At 44.4% G+C, this 19474-nt stretch overlaps 2 protein-coding genes across 2 annotated transcripts in view; one reads left to right on the top strand and one right to left on the bottom strand.

Annotated features, from left to right (window-relative positions):
* The window catches only part of LOC118370066 (gastrula zinc finger protein XlCGF17.1-like), a 246728-nt gene that overhangs the window by 93919 nt on the left and 133335 nt on the right, over positions 1 to 19474 (top strand). The gene's annotated exons all lie outside the window — the stretch shown is intronic.
* LOC118370081 (zinc finger protein 664-like) lies at positions 13146 to 17695 on the bottom strand. The gene is made up of 2 exons (XM_035754875.2): positions 16956 to 17695; positions 13146 to 14049 (listed from the first exon to the last, which is right to left on the bottom strand). The coding sequence occupies exons 1-2, from the start codon at positions 17419 to 17421 to the stop codon at positions 13283 to 13285; spliced, it is 1233 nt and encodes a 410-aa protein (XP_035610768.1). The 5' UTR covers positions 17422 to 17695; the 3' UTR covers positions 13146 to 13282.

Below are 19474 nucleotides of genomic sequence, written 5' to 3'. Positions count from 1 at the left end.
ACATTTAAAATATAAATTTGTAATTTAAATTTTGTACATTTTAACAAAAAAAAAAAAATGTTTGTACTTGTGGGTAACCAGATCGTTACTACAGCTCAGTTACAAAGTCTTTAACCACACAGTGTTGTTACACTGGTGAGTAAAAACTCATGCTTCCTACCCTATCTGAAAATAAAATGTACATTTTCCTCAACTGTGTCCAGTCAGCAGATGGACTAGATGCCGCTTAGGCCGCCCGTTGTGACTCCGTCAAGAGCAAGTTTGTATGAAGGTCTGGTTATTAAATGGGTACATAGTTCAATAGTAATATCCTCTAAAACGATCTGGTGACAAACTTTGCTGCCCTGTGTTCAATTGTCCACATGGCTGGGAGAACCTATTCAAGCAAGTAAGTAAATAGATTTTGAAAATGTAAAAATAAAAACTATTATTAGCAAACTACCTACAGTGCAGGCTAACTCAAATGAGCTGCTAAATGAGCTATCTAGACAACTTCACATTCTGTATAGATAGATAGCTCAGTGAATTAAATATCACCAGCTACCTAACTTCATATTAGCTAGCTATCTATTTAGCACTGTTACAAACAAACTCCAAATGCATTTGTAGGTAGCTTGCTAACAGCCATGGAGGGATAGCAGCCCCAACTGTCAGTGAGAGAGGAAGCTATTCTTGATAGGGCAGGTACTTTTGTGGAGTTCGTGTCCCTAGAAGTGAGGACGGAGATAAAAGTAACATAATATTCAGTGTGGTGTAATTTGGCAATAATGAAGTGTGTTTCTTGTGAGGTTTTCTGTCCTCAGATAAAGAGCGCTATGAAAGCCAGTCTACATAGGAAGAGGTCCCAATGAAGAGCCGTGGTTCTCAGTCCTGGGGACTCAAAGAGGCACATTTTTGTTCAGGTGTGTGAAGGTTATCTGTGTCCTGCGTAACTTCATGAGTATGGACTCGAGGACCAGGAGGGGATCTGCAGCTCGCCGCGGTGTGCCAGAGGAGAAGTCTGCTGCTCTGCAGGATGTTTGAAGGATGGGGTCCAACAATGCAGCAAGAGAGACAATCCGTGTGCAGGAGATCTTCACCTCCTGCTTCTTCAAAGAGGGTTCTGTTCCCTGGCAACACCATAGACTACACTATGCACAACCATAGGCTCTTTTAAGAGCCATTCACATCGCAATTAGAGTATTCTTCCATTTGCATAGTTATAACAACTGCAGTTATTCAATTCACAGTTTATCTCCCTTTGATTTCTAATTCTCATGTGAAGGTGCTGTTTAGGTAAGGGTGTGATGTCTGTGCAAAAACAATTAGACACACTATAACCCACACCTACACACTCATGTATCAATCTGATTGATGGATTGTGTTGTGCAGTAAGCAGGTTCAGGTGTATAACTGTGGCTCCTTCCACCTTCAAAGAACAGGCAAGAGGGCCAACCGTGGAGAAAGGTAAGACACTTCATTATTTCTATAACTACCCTATATTGTTTGTCCTTGTGTGTCCGTTCATGTTCTTCAGCATAAAGTACTCTGCTGCCACTTAGTGTGGTGTGGACACCAGGTGAGGCCACACACAGATGCCTGTTGAACACTGTCGCTTTAACTACCTTATTTTCTCAATAACAGTCTCTCTCCTTCACTTCATCCCTCTCTCCCCTTCTCCCTAAATCCTCTAGGTTATATCAGCTGTGTCGGTGAAGCCCTCCTGCATCTGAACTGGCTACATAGATTGGTAAACACTGTTGAAGTGTATAATTGTAATACAGACATGCAGACACAGCGTCATTCAAAGACTGGAATTTGATGCTCCTGTTATTGGATATGACTGAAAAATAATCTCAGACATTCATACCTAAACTGCACTTTTATTTGCCAAGGTAGAGTACATGATCAGTGAATATATTAAATGTACAGGCGACAATGTGGGGATCTCATGCATGGTAATAACTACACGAGTTGCATCCTTGGCACAACATGATATTATATTCTAATCAATCCATAAGCTTCATTAATGTCATTCAGGCTGTTTTGAAGTTGATACAACTGGCTATGATAACTGAGGTTCATATCTAGGTTCTGAACTAATTTGTTTACCAAACGTTTGGGTCCATACACAGATCGGCTAGATAGCTAGCTACACATCCATAGGCATACAGGGATTTTAATCATCCACTGCACAATAAGCAAGAACATAGATTGCTACGTTATTTCATCTATCAGCAAGGCAAGCTTAAAAATTGTACATTCAATTTGCAGTAAATTCTTCAGCTAGGTAGATTCTATTAGATCCACTGTTTCACAAAACAACCGCCTGGTTTGCTGGTTGTTTCGGGAGTCCCTAAAACAACCAGAATGACAATTTCATACTCATGTCACAACACCCATAAAAATAGCCCAGCTAGCTGGTTAATATTAGCTTGTCAGCTAGCTTGCTAAATTGCGATTTTCGTAAATTAACTTTATGATAAAAATATATATTATCGTTTGTCTCTACATTAACATTCCTGTCAACTATACATGTTTTTGCATGATTCGTTATGATGTTAAAATCCCTTAGATTTGCTTCCATTCTAGTATTTCTGTCCGTACCACTACACAGACCTGGTTCAGTTCAGGTCTGTGTAGTGGTACCTCTCTCCTAGTATTTCTGTCTGCCATATTTGATCCAGTTCAGTTCTGTGTAGGGGTACCTCTCTCTCCTAGTATTTCTGTCCGCCATCTTTGATACAGTTCAGTTCTGTGTTGGGGTACCCCTCTCTCGAGTATTTCTGTCCGCCAACTTTGATCCAGTTCAGTTCTGTGTAGGGGTACCCCTCTCTCCTAGTATTTCTGTCAGCCATCTTTGCTGAAGAAAGTCTAACAGTCACTAATGCAGCAGCAGCCTCCCGGTCCTAGTGCCGGCCCGGTACGAAGTTTAAACATTGTAACTATTTTAAAGTCACCATTGGCTTCATGGTGAAATCCCTGAGCGGTTTCCTTCTTCTCCGGCAACTGAGTTAGGAAGGATGCCCATATAGTTGTAGTGACTGGGTGTGTTGATACACAATCCAAAGTGTAATTAATAACTTCACCATGCTCAAAGGGATATTTAATGTCTGCTTTTTTAAACCGGTCTACCAATAGGTGCCCTTTGGGAGGAATTGGAAAACCTACCAGGTCTTTTTGGTTGAATCTGTAGTTGAAATGTACTACTCAACTGAGGGACCTTACAGATAATTGTATGTGTAGGGTACAGAGATGAGGTATTCATTAAAACATCTATTTAACCACAAGTTTTGCACACAGAGTGAGTCCATGCAACTTATTATGTGACTTTTTAAGCAAAATCTTTACTCCTGAACTTAATTAGGCTTTTAATTACATTTGTAAACATTTCCAAAAACCTAATTCCACTTTGACATTATGGGGAATTGAATCCATTTTAAATTCAGGCTGTAACACAACAAAATGTGGGACAAGTCAAGGGGTGTGAAAACTTTCTGAAGGCACTGCATATATAACCCCCCCCAGCAATCTAATAGAATCAGTCAAATATGTTGAAATAAATCCACAGATAAATATACCTAACATAGTACAGTTTAACAATACATCACAATACATACATCAGAAATAGTTACACATTATAGAGATCCATTCATGGATGTACAGGTCTGTTGGATAAACGTTCAGAAATGTCCGCTGCGGATTTTTTCCAGGTGTCCATAGCGGACACCCTGGCCCTATGAATCCTGGCCGTGGACAAATTCTCAGTCAAAAACATAAGTCAGAACACAGCTTCTCTATTCTCTCATGTGATTTCAGGTCCTCTGACTGGGAAAATGTATTTTCACAATGAGAGCAGTGGTATGTCTTCTCCTCCTGTGTATTAATATGTTGGAAAGGCTTTTCTCCTGTGTGTGTTCTCTCATGCGTTTTCAGGCTCACTAACCACCTAAAACTTTTTCCACAGTGAGAACAGTGATAAGGCTTCTCTCCAGTGTATATTCTCTCTTGCTTTTTCAGGACCCTGGTCCTTCTGTAGCTCAGTTGGTAGAGCATGGCGCTTGTAACGCCAGGGTAGTGGGTTCGATTCCCGGGACCACCCATACGTAGAATGTATGCACACATGACTGTAAGTCGCTTTGGATAAAAGCGTCAGCTAAATGGCATATATTATTATTATTATTATAACCACCTAAAACTCTTTCCACAGTGGGAGCAGTGGTGTTGGTTAGTCGTCTCTGGGTCTGTTTCCTCGAAGGAACTCTTCCCGGTGTCAGAGTCTGGTCTCTCTCCTGCCAAAGACAAACTGATTATTTAGTTAAACAGAGAGACCTGAATGACACATGGTCCTTCTGTAGCTCAGTTGGTAGAGCATGGCGCTTGTAACGCCAGGGTAGTGGGTTCGATTCCCGGGACCACCCATACGTAGAATGTATGCACACATGACTGTAAGTCGCTTTGGATAAAAGCGTCAGCTAAATGGCATATATTATTATTATAACCACCTAAAACTGTTTCCACAGTGGGAGCAGTGGTGTTGGTTAGTCGTCTCTGGGTCTGTTTCCTCTGAGGAATTCTTCCCGCTGTCAGAGTCTGGTCTCTCTCCTGTCAAAGACAAACTGATTATTTAGTTAAACAGAGAGACCTGAATGACACAAGGTCCTTCTGTAGCTCAGTTGGTAGAGCATGGCGCTTGTAACGCCAGGGTAGTGGGTTCGATTCCCGGGACCACCCATACGTAGAATGTATGCACACATGACTGTAAGTCACTTTGGATAAAAGCGTCTGCTAAATGGCATATTATTTATTATTATTATTACCTGCATTAAATAAAATTGTCTTCCTATGAGGTTTAATCTAGACTAGATCCATCAATAACCTGAGGTCAGTTTTCACGACGTTACATAATTAAAAATAAACTAGGTGTCGGTGAGATTAAAACATTTCTCAGGGAATGTATTGATGTCATAATAAGAGCTCTATAATACTAGATAATGTCATGTTTATAGGCTAAGCAAATCTCTATAATAATTGATAATGTCATGTTTATAGGTGGAACAGAGCTCTATAATAATAGATAATGTCATGTTGTAGGCTGAGTAGAGCTCTATAATAATAGATAATGTCATGTTGTAGGCTGAGTAGAGCTCTATAATAATAGATAATGTCATGTTGTAGGCTGAGTAGAGCTCTATAATAATAGATAATGTCATGTTTATAGGCTAAGCAGAGCTCTATAATAATAGATAATGTCATGTTGTAGGCTGAGTAGAGCTCTATAATAATAGATAATGTCATGTTTATAGGCTGAGCAGAGCTCTATAATGATAGATAATGTCATGTTTATAGGCTGAGCAGAGCTCTATAATAATAGATAATGTCATATCTATATGCTGAGCAGAGCTCTATAATAATAGATAATGTCATTTACATTTAAGTCATTTAGCAGACGCTCTTATCCAGAGCGACTTACAAATTGGTGCATTCACCTTATGACATCCAGTGGAACAGCCACTTTACAATAGTGCATCTAAATCTTTTAAGGGGGGTGAGAAGGATTACTTTATCCTATCCTAGGTATTCCTTAAAGAGGTGGAGTTTCAGGTGTCTCCGGAAGGTGGTGATTGACTCCGCTGTCCTGGCGTCGTGGGGAGTTTGTTCCACCATTGGGGGCCAGAGCGAACAGTTTTGACTGGGCTGAGCGGGAACTGTACTTCCTCAGTGGTAGGGAGGCGAGCAGGCCAGAGGTGGATGAACGCAGTGCCCTTGTTTGGGTGTAGGGCCTGATCAGAGCCTGGAGGTACTGAGGTGCCGTTCCCCTCACAGCTCCGTAGGCAAGCACCATGGTCTTGTAGCGGATGCGAGCTTCAACTGGAAGCCAGTGGAGAGAGCGGAGGAGCGGGGTGACGTGAGAGAACTTGGGAAGGTTGAACACCAGACGGGCTGCGGTGTTCTGGATGAGTTGTAGGGGTTTAATGGCACAGGCAGGGAGCCCAGCCAACAGCGAGTTGCAGTAATCCAGACGGGAGATGACAAGTGCCTGGATTAGGACCTGCGCCGCTTCCTGTGTGAGGCAGGGTCGTACTCTGCGGATGTTGTAGAGCATAAACCTACAGGAACGGGCCACCGCCTTGATGTTAGTTGAGAACGACAGGGTGTTGTCCAGGATCACGCCAAGGTTCTTAGCGCTCTGGGAGGAGGACACAATGGAGTTGTCAACCGTGATGGCGAGATCATGGAACGGGCAGTCCTTCCCGGGAGGAAGAGCAGCTCCGTCTTGCCGAGGTTCAGCTTGAGGTGGTGATCCGTCATCCACACTGATATGTCTGCCAGACATGCGATTCGCCACCTGGTCATCAGAAGGGGGAAAGGAAGATTAATTGTGTGTCGTCTGCATAGCAATGATAGGAGAGACCATGTGAGGTTATGACAGAGCCAAGTGACTTGGTGTATAGCGAGAATAGGAGAGGGCCTAGAACAGAGCCCTGGGGACACCAGTGGTGAGAGCGCGTGGTGAGGAGACAGATTCTCGCCACGCCACCTGGTAGGAGCGACCTGTCAGGTAGGACGCAATCAGCGTGGGCCGCGCCGGAGATGCCCAACTCGGAGAGGGTGGAGAGGAGGATCTGATGGTTCACAGTATCGAAGGCAGCCGATAGGTCTAGAAGGATGAGAGCAGAGGAGAGAGAGTTAGCTTTAGCGGTGCGGAGCGCCTCCGTGATACAGAGAAGAGCAGTCTCAGTTGAATGACTAGTCTTGAAACCTGACTGATTTGGATCAAGAAGGTCATTCTGAGAGAGATAGCGGGAGAGCTGGCCAAGGACGGCACGTTTAAGAGTTTTGGAGAGAAAAGAAAGAAGGGATACTGGTCTGTAGTTGATGACATCGGAGGGATCGAGTGTAGGTTTTTTCAGAAGGGGTGCAACTCTCGCTCTCTTGAAGACGGAAGGGACGTAGCCAGCGGTCAGGGATGAGTTGATGAGCGAGGTGAGGTAAGGGAGAAGGTCTCCGGAAATGGTCTGGAGAAGAGAGGAGGGTCATGTCATGTCTATAGGCTGAGCAGAGCTCTATAATAATAGATAATGTCATGTCTATAGGCTGAGCAGAGCTCTATAATAATAGATAATGTCATGTTTATAGGCTGAGCAGAGCTCTATAATAATAGATAATGTCATGTTTTGGTCTCAATGTAGACGTTGATCTGAAGCCATTCTTGTGATTATTGTGATTTTGCTATACATTGTAAATGTTTGTAGGACTATGTATATATATACAAATTGTATCTATTATGGGATTCTATCCATTCATGTTTTTGTATGTTCTTATATCTGAGAATTAACCAATGATATCAGGCCACACCCGGGCCATGATAATAGGTGTTCTACTCCGCTAGCCAGCACCTCTCCTAAACAGGTGTGCGTTTCTTTCGCCTCTAGATTGGATGCATTGATCCATTGTTAACGTTCTGTTTAAGACTGTACTTACTGGTGTTAATCCGATCTTCAGTCTCCTCTTCTTCCTCCTCTTTCAATCCAAAAACGGCATCATCTTTCACATCCTCCTCCTCTTTCACTTTGAATGCATCTTCCTCTTCTTTCACTGTCTTTCTCTTCTTCTTTCACTGTAACAGCCTCACCCTCTACTTGTTTTTTTTTTTACTGGGACATCATCCTCTTCCTCCTCCTCTTTCACATCAACGTTCAGCCAAAGAGCTTCTTCTTCCGTCCAGCAGACCTCCTCTTCTTCAGCAGGAGGGGAGTAGCTTAGTGAACTCATGGTCGGGGATGTTAGCTTGCTAGTTAACATTAGCTCAGGGCTAGGCTAATTTATCCGACTAACAACGTAAATATTACATTAAATGGGATAACTAGTAGATACGACAGAAGTGTGTTCAAAACACAGTGGCAAATAGACACTGATATAGTCTGAAGGGCTTCAATGTTTCTGCAATGTTTGTTATGGGTGTAAGTGATGCTATCTGGTGGTAAATGTTAATTACTGCAACTCCAGTGTTTTGCCGGTGTGCTTGAGATTGTAATGTACTGAACAAGACTGGTTACTCGCATTAATGCCTCTGTCTCTGTAATGGCTGTCGTCGGGAGAAAGAGAGGACCAAAGCGCAGCGTCGTTAGTGTTCATCTTTTCAATAAGAAACTGAACACTTCAAAAATAGAAAAACCACAAAGTGACAACCGAAACAGTTCTATCTGGTGCAGACACACAAAGACTGAAAATAACCACCCACAAAACACAAAGGAAAACAGGCTACCTAAATATGGTTCTCAATCAGGGACAACGATTGACAGCTGCCTCTGATTGAGAACCATATCAGGCCAAACACAGAAATAGAAAATCATAGAAAAACTAACATAGACAACCCACCCAACTCACGCACTGACCATACTAAAACAAAAGACAAAACAAAGGAACTAAGGTCAGAATGTGACAGTACCCCGCCCCCAAAGGTCCGGACTCCGGCCGCAAAACCTAAACCTATAGGGGAGGGTCTGGGTGGGTGTCTGTCCGCGGTGGCGGCTCTGGCGCGGGACGTGGACCCCACTTCACCACAGTTTTGGTCCGCCTCCGTGGCCTCTTTACGAGTGGCGACCCTCGCCGCCGACCTCCGACTGGGTACCCTAGCTATGGGTCCCGAATGGATGGGAGATTCCGGCAGCACCGGACAGGCGGGAGACTCCGGCAGCGCAGGACAGGCGGGAGACTCCGGAAGCTCCGGAGTGAAGGGCGATTCTGGCATCGACGGCGTGACAAGCAGCTCTGGCAGCTCCTGGCTGACTGGAGCTCAGGACAGACTGGCGGCTCTGGCAGCTCAGGACAGACTGGCGGCTCTGGCAGCTCAGGACAGACTGGCGGCTCTGGCAGCTCAGGACAGACTGGCGGCTCTGGCAGCTCAGGACAGACTGGCGGCTCTGGCAGCTCAGGACAGACTGGCGGCTCTGGCAGCTCAGGACAGACTGGAGACTCTGGCAGCTCAGGACAGACGGGAGACTCTGGCAGCTCAGGACAGACGGGAGACTCTGGCAGCTCAGGACAGACGGGAGACTCTGGCAGCTCAGGACAGACGGGGAGACTCTGGCAGCTCAGGACAGACGGGAGACTCTGGCAGCTCAGGACAGACGGGAGACTCTGGCAGCTCAGGACAGACTGGCGGCTCTGGCAGCTCAGGACAGACTGGCGGCTCTGGCAGCTCAGGACAGACTGGTGTCTCTGGCAGCTCAGGACAGACTGGCGGCTCTGGCAGCTCAGGACAGACGGGAGACTCTGGCAGCTCAGGACAGAGGAGAGGCGGACAGACGGGAGACTCTGGCAGCTCAGGACAGACGGGAGACTCTGGCAGCTCAGGACAGACGGGAGACTCTGGCAGCTCAGGACAGACGGGAGACTCTGGCAGCTCAGGACAGACGGGAGACTCTGGCAGCTCAGGACAGACGGGAGACTCTGGCAGCTCAGGACAGACGGGAGACTCTGGCAGCTCAGGACAGACGGGAGACTCTTGCAGCGCTGGAGAGGAGGGAGACTCTGGCAGCGCTGGAGAGGCGGGAGTACCTGTAGGCAGAAGACGGAGAGACAGCCTGGTGCGGGGGACTGCCACCGGAGGGCTGGTACGTGGAGGTGGCACCGGATAGACCGGACCGTGAAGGCGCACTGTAGGTCTCGAGCTAATGGCCTGCACAACCCGTCCTGGCTGGATGGTGACTCTAGCCCTGCACGTGCGGGCGCAGGCACAGGATGCACTGGGCTGTGCAGACATACAGGAGACACGGTGCACAGTGCCAGCGCAGGATATCCTGGCCCGAGGAGACTGGCTGTCTGGAGAGCAGGGCTGGCACCATCTGCCCTGGCTGGATCCTCACCCTAGCTCGGCAGATGTGGGGATCTGGGATGTAGCGCACTGGGCTAAGCACGCGCACTGGAGACACCGTGCATTCTACCGCATAACACGGTGCCTGACCAGTACAACGCCCTCTCTCTCCACAGTAAGCATGGGGAGTTGGCGCAGGTCTCCTATCTGGCTTCGCCACACTCCCCGTGTGCTCCCCCCCAATACATTTTGGGGCTGCCTCTCGGGCTTCCAGCCGTGCTGCCTCTTCATACCGCCTCTCCGCTTTGGCTGCTTCCAGCTCTGCCTTGAGGCGGCGATATTCCCCAGGCTGCGTCCAGGGTCCTTCTCCATCCAGTATCTCCTCCCAAGAACAATAGTCCTGATTGCGCTGCTCCTCCTGCTGCTGCCCGTTACCACACTGCTTGGTCCTTTGGTGGTGGGTGGTTCTGTAACGGCTGTCGTCGGGAGAAAGAGAGGACCAAAGCGCAGCGTGGTTAGTGTTCATCTTTTTAATAAGAAACTGAACACTTCAAAAATAGAAAACCACAAAGTGACAACCGAAACAGTTCTATCTGGTGCAGACACACAAAGACTGAAAATAACCACCCACAAAACACAAAGGAAAACAGGCTACCTAAATATGGTTCTCAATCAGAGGCAGCTGTCAATCGTTGTCCCTGATTGAGAACCATATTTAGGTAGCCTGTTTTAGGCCAAACACAGAAATAGAAAATCATAGAAAATAGAAAAACTAACATAGACAACCCACCCAACTCACACCCTGACCATACTAAAACAAAAGACAAAACAAAGGAACTAAGGTCAGAATGTGACAGTCTCGTCATTTAACATTCAAACAATGTTGTCTAGTTGAAGGAGCGTCCCGTCCACTAGATTATACGTCACACTGGCAGCATCGACTGGGCTGCATTCAGTACATATACATATATAAATATATTTGATTTGATTTGGATTTGGCTTGGGGATGGCCATTTGACACGTTACCCAGCTTGGCTTGGGGATGGCCATTTGACATGTTAAGTATTCAGACCCCTTGACTTAATCCACATTTACCTACAGAGCCTTCAGAAAGTATTCAGACCCCTAGGGCCCGATGGAACTAGCGAATGCAGCCAGTAAATCCCCTGGGAAGTCCTAGGGCCCGATGGAACTAGTGAATGCAGCAAGTAAATCCCCTGGGAAGTCCTAGGGCCCGATGGAACTAGCGAATACAGCCAGTAAATCCCCTGAGAAGTCCTAGGGCCCAATGGAACTAGCGAATACAGACAGTAAATCCCCTGGGAAGTCATAGGGCCTAATGGAACCAACCTGGCTGTTGGTCGACTGAGATTCTCAATGTAGCAAAAAATAAAGGTGCGCAAGACACTAGCTCCTGTCTGATAGCCACCTGTCTGATTGGCACCTGTTTAAATGGACTGATCCATTGGGAGGCTCCTGTCTAAATGGACTGATCCATTGGGAGACTCCTGTCTGAGTGGACTGATCCATTGCAGAGGCCGTGGGGATGGTACAGTCCACCACTTTAACCTTTCCAGGGCAGGCGTTCTGCTAGCGGAACCCCTCGACAACATTCCGCTGAAAAGGCAGCGCGTGAAATTCAAAAATATTTTTCAGAAATATGTAACTTTCACACATTAACAAGTCCAATACAGCAAATGAAAGATAAACATCTTGTTAAAGTGTAGAAGCCCTTTACCGGCATATTGGTTCAACGACTGCAGAGACGGTACTTACTGGCGTTAAACAGATCTCCAACCTCTTCTTTCACACCAAAAACGACATCCTCTTCTTTCACTTTAACAACCTCATCCTCTACTTGTTTTACTGTGACATCCTCCTCTTCCTTCTCCTATTTCACGACAATGTTCAGCCCCAGAGATTCTTTCTCCGTCCAGCAGACCTCCTCTTCTTTAGCAGGAGGGGAGTAGTTTAGGGAGGATGAGTTGAGGATCATATTTTATTTTCAGACAAAGATTATTTTAAATAATACTATTATATTGAGACATACAAAGACAGTATGGTGCCAGGACAACAACCTCTCCCTCAATGTAAGCAAGACTAAGGACTGATCGTGGACTACAGGAAAAGGCAGGCCGAACAGGCCCCCATTAACATCGACAGGGCTGTAGTGGAGTGGGTCGAGAGTTTCAAGTTCCACATCACCAAAAAACTAGAATGGCCCAAACATACCAAGACAGTTGTGAAGAGGGCACGACAAAACATTTTCCCCCTCATGAGACTGACAAGATTTGGCATGGGCCACCAGATCCTCAAAAGGATCTTCAGCTGCACCATCGAGAGCATCCTGAGGTTGCATCACTGCCTGGTATGGCAACTGCTCGGCATCTGACCGTAAGGCGTTTTAGAGGGTAGTTTGAACGGCCCACTATATCACTGGGGCCAAGCTTCCTGCCTTCCAGGACCTATATAATAGGTTGTGTCAGAGGAAAGCCCATAAAATTGTCAGAGACTCCAGTCACCCAAGTTATAGACTGTTGTCTCTGCTACCGCACGGCAAGTGGTACCGGAGCACCAAGTCTAGGACCAAAAGGCTCCTCAACAGCTTCTACCCCAAGCCATAAGACTGCTGAACAATTCATAAAATCGTCACAGGACAATTTACATTGACCACCCCTTTTGTACACTGCTGCTACTTGTTGTTTGTTACCTATGCATAGTCACTTTGCCCCCACCTACATGTAGATTACCTCAACTAGCCTTTTCCCTCGCACACTGACTCGGTACCGGTGCCCCCTGTATATAGCCTCCACATTGACTTAGTACCGGTGCCCCCTGTATATAGCCTCCACACTGACTCGGTACCGGTGCCCCCTGTATATAGCCTCCACACTGACTCAGTACCGGTGCCCCCTGTATATAGCCTCGTTATTGTTTTTCTCATTGTGTTACTTTCTATTTTAGTCTACTTGGTAAATATTGTCTTCTTGAACGGCACTGTTGGTTTAAGGGCTTGTAAGTAAGCATTTCACGGTAAAGTCTACACTTGTTGTATTCTGCGCATGTGACAAATAAAGTTTGATTTGAACACTTATTTGTCATTCCCACATGGAATCTGGGAATAATGTGTACATCACTGGTTAGAGGACAATTTGTAGAAAACATTTTGAAGTGTTTCATTTTGATTCATGTGGGTCTCCAACATCGTAAGTGTAACAGAACCCTGGATTTTTTCTCTGATGAGGCTAATATTCATATCATGCTGAAATCAATAGAACAGGGGGTAAACATTTAGGATTCTACACTGTGACATCATTAAAATAATCCAACTACAATGTTAAAACATTCTACATTGTGACATTTTATTGATATCATGAAACAACTTCTTCATGTATATTTTCTGATGTTTAATCAGAGATATGTAACCAGAGTATCTATTCCCACATTGATCACAGCTATAAGATTTGTTTCTCTGTTGTCTAGTCAGACTGCTATGTGTAACAAATCTCCTCCCACATTGATCACAGCTATAAAAGATTTCTCTCCAGTGTGTGTTCTCTGATGTACCTTCAGCAAGCTTGAGCGATTAAAACTCTTCCTACATTGATTACAGCTATAAACTTTATCTCCAGTGTGAATTCTCTGGTGTAATTGTAATGTATATAATTTTGAAAAGGTCTTCCCACAGTCAGAGCAACTAAACGGTTTCTCCCCTGTGTGTGTTCTCTGGTGTATAGTCAGGCGGCTAGATGAAACAAATCTCTTCCCACATTGATCACAACCAAAAGGTTTCTCTCCTGTATGTGTTCTCTGGTGTATAGTCAGACTACTAGATGTGACAAATCTCTTCACACATTGATCACAGCTATAAGGTTTCTCTCCAGTGTGTGTTCTCTGATGTACCTTCAGGCAGCTTGAGTGAGTAAAACTCTTCCCACATTGATCACAGCTATAAGGTTTCTCTCCTGTATGGATTCTCTGATGTATTTTAAGGTTTGCTATAGTGGTGAATCTCTTCCCACAGTCAGAGCAGTGAGCTGTATCGCCTGTGTGAATTCTCTGGTGTACTTTTAGTGAATCTAATCTTGAGTAACTCTTCCCACAGTCAGAGCAGTAGTGAGAATTCTTCCCTGTGGGTTTCCGTTGGTGTTTCTTGAGGTGTTCTGATGTGGAGAGACTCTTCTCTGCCTCGTCAGCGTCATGATGTAGCTGAGGCTCCCCAGAGGATCCACAATAGTCACCTCTCTCTCCTGTGTGAACAACAAAGTCAGACAGATGGTTAAAGGCCCACAACAGCAGAAATCCACTCTTTATTTTGAGCTAAAAGGTGCTTCCCATGACGTTGTACAACCATTTACGTCTGTAATGAATGTTTAAATGCTTTTACAAACTTATTTGACAATTGTCTTAACATGACACAACAGTAATATTTAGTCTTATTTTTTTCACTTCAGTAGTAACATTGATGACTCTCGGTTAGAATGTAGTCCCCTTTCTGTTTTTGCTCAAATTGTCGCACGAGGGCGATGTGCACGCAATTTGGTTGCAGAAACTCATCCCTGCTCATACAGAAACCGTTTGTTAAGGATGTAGTAAATCTGCATGGAGCAAAAATGTTTGCAATCGTCTCAAATCAACTGCTTTATACTTAAAAAAACACTTCAACCAGTAAAATGCTCTGTGGCTAGCTTTACTACCAGCTTGTCAATGAGCATTAGCATTCAAGTGCTGCATCCAAAACAGGTATTTTGCAACTATCACAACCAAATATTATCTTAGCGACTGTTCAAGCAATAATCAAAACAACAATTGTAAGCATTTTGAGAACCCCAAAAAAGTGTTTTTGGTTAGGCTGTTGAATGGCCCCAGATGGTCAACAGTTTATTTAGAAGTAATAACCTGGTAAATCTACACTGTTGAATTTGTGGTACCACAGCAAGATTTGTGACCTGTTGCCACGAGAAAAGGGCAACCAGTGAAGAACAAACACCATTGTAAATACAACCCATATTTATGCTTATTTATTTTATCTTGTGTCCTTTAACTATTTGTACATTATATATATATATATACAATGACATTTGTAATGTCTTTACTGTTTTGAAACGTCTGTATGTGTAATGTTTACTGTTCATTTTTGTTGTTTTTCACCTTATATATTCACTTTGTATGTTGTCTACCTCACTTGCTTTGGCAATGTTAACATGTTTCCCATGCCAATAAAGCCCTTGAATTGAATGGTGGCCATTGTACTTGTTTATGACATGACTCTGAGTCATCAGGTTGCCATGGGCTGCATGGGGTGTTTTGGTTTCACTCTGAGTTGAGTAGACAAACAGAGGGGACAAAGACTCTCCTATTTCAGTGGCAGATAATAAGGGGGATCCAGGATTGGTCTATTTTAGTTTTAAACTAAGGCTATAATGTCTGAGTCTTAGCCACACATCAATTAACAAATCTGCAGTTGAAACGATAACAAAGCTGCCATTCCGCCACGTTAATAAAGATGACAATGTGGGACATTGGGATCACATTTCTAAATGATTGGAAACAAAAACACATAAATGCAGTTCCACATGTGAATTTACAGAAATAAAAGACTTTATACACTGAGTGTACAAAACATTAGGAACACCTCTCTCCATGACAGACTGACCAGGTGAATCCAGGTTAAAGATATGATCCTTATTGAGGTCACTTGTTAAATCCCGTCCAATCAGTGTAGATGAAGTGGAGGAGAAAGGTTAACCCCCTAGAGTTGATGTCTGTACCTCCACTGAAATCTAATTAGCATAATACAAAACTCCCATAAAAATGTGTTTGAAGCTGTAGCGGTACAAAGCTACAGCGAAGTCTGTCAGACATTGAGACATCCTGAAATTCTTCTCATGAAAACATCTGAACACACTAATATGATCTGAGGAAAGGGAGTGAATTCATTGTAAATGTCGAACTGGTGATATGCTTCTACACCTGCATTGCTTGCTGTTTGGGGTTTTAGGCTGGGTTTCTGTACAGCACTTTGAGATATCAGCTGATGTAAGAAGGGCTATATAAATACATTTGATTTGACTATATAACCATTTATACTTGAAGAATATTACTTATAGATGCCACAAATGTTTCAACTGTATTACTCAACCAGAAACTAAAAACATAAGCTCGTATAACGCCACTGTTTGTAAACAAACACTGTATAGCCTCTCAATCTGGTCAACACTATCATTATGACCTCATGGATGGCCAGTCATATTCATAGTGTAGTGAATACAGTGTGTAGCCCTGAGCCGGACTCAAACCTGGGTCCAGCGACTGTCAAGCCAACACCTTGTAACTGTTACGCCAAGATGTTTGAACTTCTTGACGAGGTCGCTAGGTTTTGGGTTACGGTTGCTTCAATAGCTTTCTCTATGAATTTGAGTAGTTACATTTCTCCAGAACCCATCCCTCGGCTGTTTACCAATCCAAGTCTCAGGGTTAGCATTTTGTTACTTTTTAAAAAGTAAGTTGCCCCTTTAAAAAAGCCACACATCAATTAACAAAGTTGCAGTTGAAACAATAACAAAGCTGCCATTCCGCCACTGTTTTGGTAATAAGATGTTATTTAACTTGGCAATTCAGTTAAGAACAAATTCTTATTTACAATGACGGCCTACACCGGCCAAGCCCGGACGATGCTGGGCCAATTGTGCGCCACCCTATGACTCCAAACCACAGCCGGTTGTGATACAGCCCGGATTCGAACCAGGGTGTCTGTAGTGACGCCTCAAGCACTGTGATGCAGTGCCTTAGAACGCTGCGCCTCTTGGGGGCTGGAGAAATATAACTACTCTCAAATTCATAGACAGACCCATGGATGCAAGGACTGACCATCCATGATACCAACATTATAGTTTTAACCATGTTGAGGATATACAGTGTTGATTTACTTTGTTTCTAAACATTGGAGTAAAAAAAGCTTATTTGGGTTTCTGATGTGTACAACATTTGAACTAAGCTCATGAGGCATGTGTTATATTCTTCAATAATCAATGGCTATAAATAAATAATTGAAAAGTCCAAATATGGATGTGGCAATTGCAGATTTCCCCTTTAACACCACACATCAGTTCAACAACTGCAGAGTTTGTGCCTCTGTTTTTAAGACAGTACTTACTAGTGTTAATCAGGGCTAGGTTTCCTAAAAGCATTTTATGGCTAAGTTCATCTTTAGAACCATTGGACGCCTTATGTTGCCTTTGGGAAACCGGCCCCAGAGATCCATTGTCCTCCTTTTTCGATGTAACAGTCATCTCTCCCTCCTCCTCTTTCACTCCAAAAACATAATCCTCCTCTTTCTCTTCCTCCTCTTCTTTTACTGTAACACCCCCCTCTTTCACTCTGAACGAGTCTTCCTCTTCTTTCACTGTAACAGCCTCACCCTCTACTTCTTGTTTTATTGTAAAATCCTCCTGTTCTTTCACTGTAATGTCTTTCTCTTCTTCTTTCATGGTAACAGCCTCAACCTCTACTTGTTTTTGTATTGTAATATCCTCCTCTTCCTTCTCCTCTTTCACGAGAGTTTCTTTCTCCGTCCAGCAGACCGCCTCTTCTTTAGCAGGAGAATAGCTTAGTGACCTCATGGTCAGAGATGTTAGCTAGCTAGGCTAATGCTAACTTAACCAGCCCGCTAGCTGACCAACAACAACGTAAATATGAAAGTGAATGGAATAACTTACTTGACGATAGAAACTGGTTTTAAAAACAGCAGCTAATATACACCGAAAGCATATAAATAGCTCGAATCTGTCGGCTATGTTGGCTAGCAAGCTACGGAGGTGGTTGACGAGCTGATTCTGAAGAACCGTCCACTAGATTAGACGTCACGCTGGCAGCGTCGCCTGAAAGAAGCACATCGCCGTCTGCTGACGAGGGGAAACGCAGTTGAGGATCATATTTTATTTTCAGACAAAGATTATTTTAAATTGATTTAATTAAATAATACTATTACATTGAGACATACAAAGACAGAAATGTGTTGATTGATTAGTGCGAATAAAAAACGTTTACTACAGAACATTTAAGGCAGTTTCATTCTGTCGTACTAAACCTAAATAAGTAGCTAGATATTGTAGGTCTATACTGCTCCTACATGGTGTAACAATACATGATGTGGGACTTTACGGAAATGCTGTTGTTTCACTGATGAGTAAAAACTCATGCTTCTGTAACGGATGTGAAACGGCTAGCCTAGTTAGCTGTGTTACACGCTAAATAGCGTTTCAATCGGTGACGTCACTTGCTCTGAGACCTTGAAGTAGTGGCTTTTGTGGAGCGGTGGGTGACTGTTGTTGATGTGTGCACCTGAAACCCCACCTCTTTAAGGAATACCTAGGATAGGATAAAGTAATCCTTCTCACCCCCCTTAAAAGATTTAGATGCACTATTGTAAAGTGGCTGTTCCACTGGATGTCATAAGGTGAATGCACCAATTTGTAAGTCGCTCTGGATAAGAGCATCTGCTAAATGACTTAAATGTAATGTAAATGTAACATCGAAAAGGAAGAGGAGGAAACTGGATATCTGGGCCCGGTTTCCCAAACGCATCTCAAGTTATCCAAGTTATCCAATGGTGATGAATGATGAATTTAGCCATAAGGTGGTTTTGAGAAACCGGGACCTGATTAACACTAGTAAGTACTGTCTTAAAAACGGAGGCACAAACTGTAGGTGTTGAACTGATGTTTGGTGTTAAAAGGGAAATCTGCAAATGTATATCCAATTTTTGACTTTTAAATTATTTATTTATAGCCATTGATTATTGAAGAATATAACACATGCCTCATGAGCTTAGTTCAACTATTGTACCCCATCAAGATTGTACCCCAATCCTGGACCCAGAATTGAGTTCAGCTCAGGGCTACCCCTGAATCGCTCTTATCCAGAGCGACTTACAAATTGGTGCATTCACCTTATGACATCCAGTGGAACAGCCACTTTACAATAGTGCATCTAAATCTTTTAAGGGGGGTGAGAAGGATAACTTTATCCTATCCTAGGTATTCCTTAAAGAGGTGGTGTTTCAGGTGTCTCCGGAAGGTGGTGATTGACTCCGCTGTCCTGGCGTCGTGAGAGAGTTTGTTCCACCATTGGGGGCCAGAGCAGCGAACAGTTTTGACTGGGCTGAGCGGGAACTGTACTTCCTCAGTGGTAGGGAGGCGAGCAGGCCAGAGGTGGATGAACGCAGTGCCCTTGTTTGGGTGTAGGGCCTGATCAGAGCCTGGAGGTACTGAGGTGCCGTTCCCCTCACAGCTCCGTAGGCAAGCATCATGGTCTTGTAGCGGATGCGAGCTTCAACTGGAAGCCAGTGGAGAGAGCGGAGGAGCGGGGTGACGTGAGAGAACTTGGGAAGGTTGAACACCAGACGGGCTGCGGCGTCCTGGATGAGTTGTAGGGGTTTAATGGCACAGGCAGGGAGCCCAGCCAACAGCGAGTTGCAGTAATCCAGAAGGGAGATGACAAGTGCCTGGATTAGGACCTGCGCCGCTTCCTGTGTGAGGCAGGGTCGTACTCTGCGGATGTTGTAGAGCATGAACCTACAGGAACGGGCCACCGCCTTGATGTTAGTTGAGAACGACAGGGTGTTGTCCAGGATCACGCCAAGGTTCTTAGCGCTCTGGGAGGAGGACACAATGG

Source organism: Oncorhynchus keta, chromosome 37 (genome assembly GCF_023373465.1).
Source record: "Oncorhynchus keta strain PuntledgeMale-10-30-2019 chromosome 37, Oket_V2, whole genome shotgun sequence".
Lineage (NCBI taxonomy): Eukaryota > Metazoa > Chordata > Actinopteri > Salmoniformes > Salmonidae > Oncorhynchus > Oncorhynchus keta.
The sequence above is the reverse complement of the archived record's forward strand: the minus strand, read 5'-3'. Positions and strand labels throughout refer to the sequence as shown.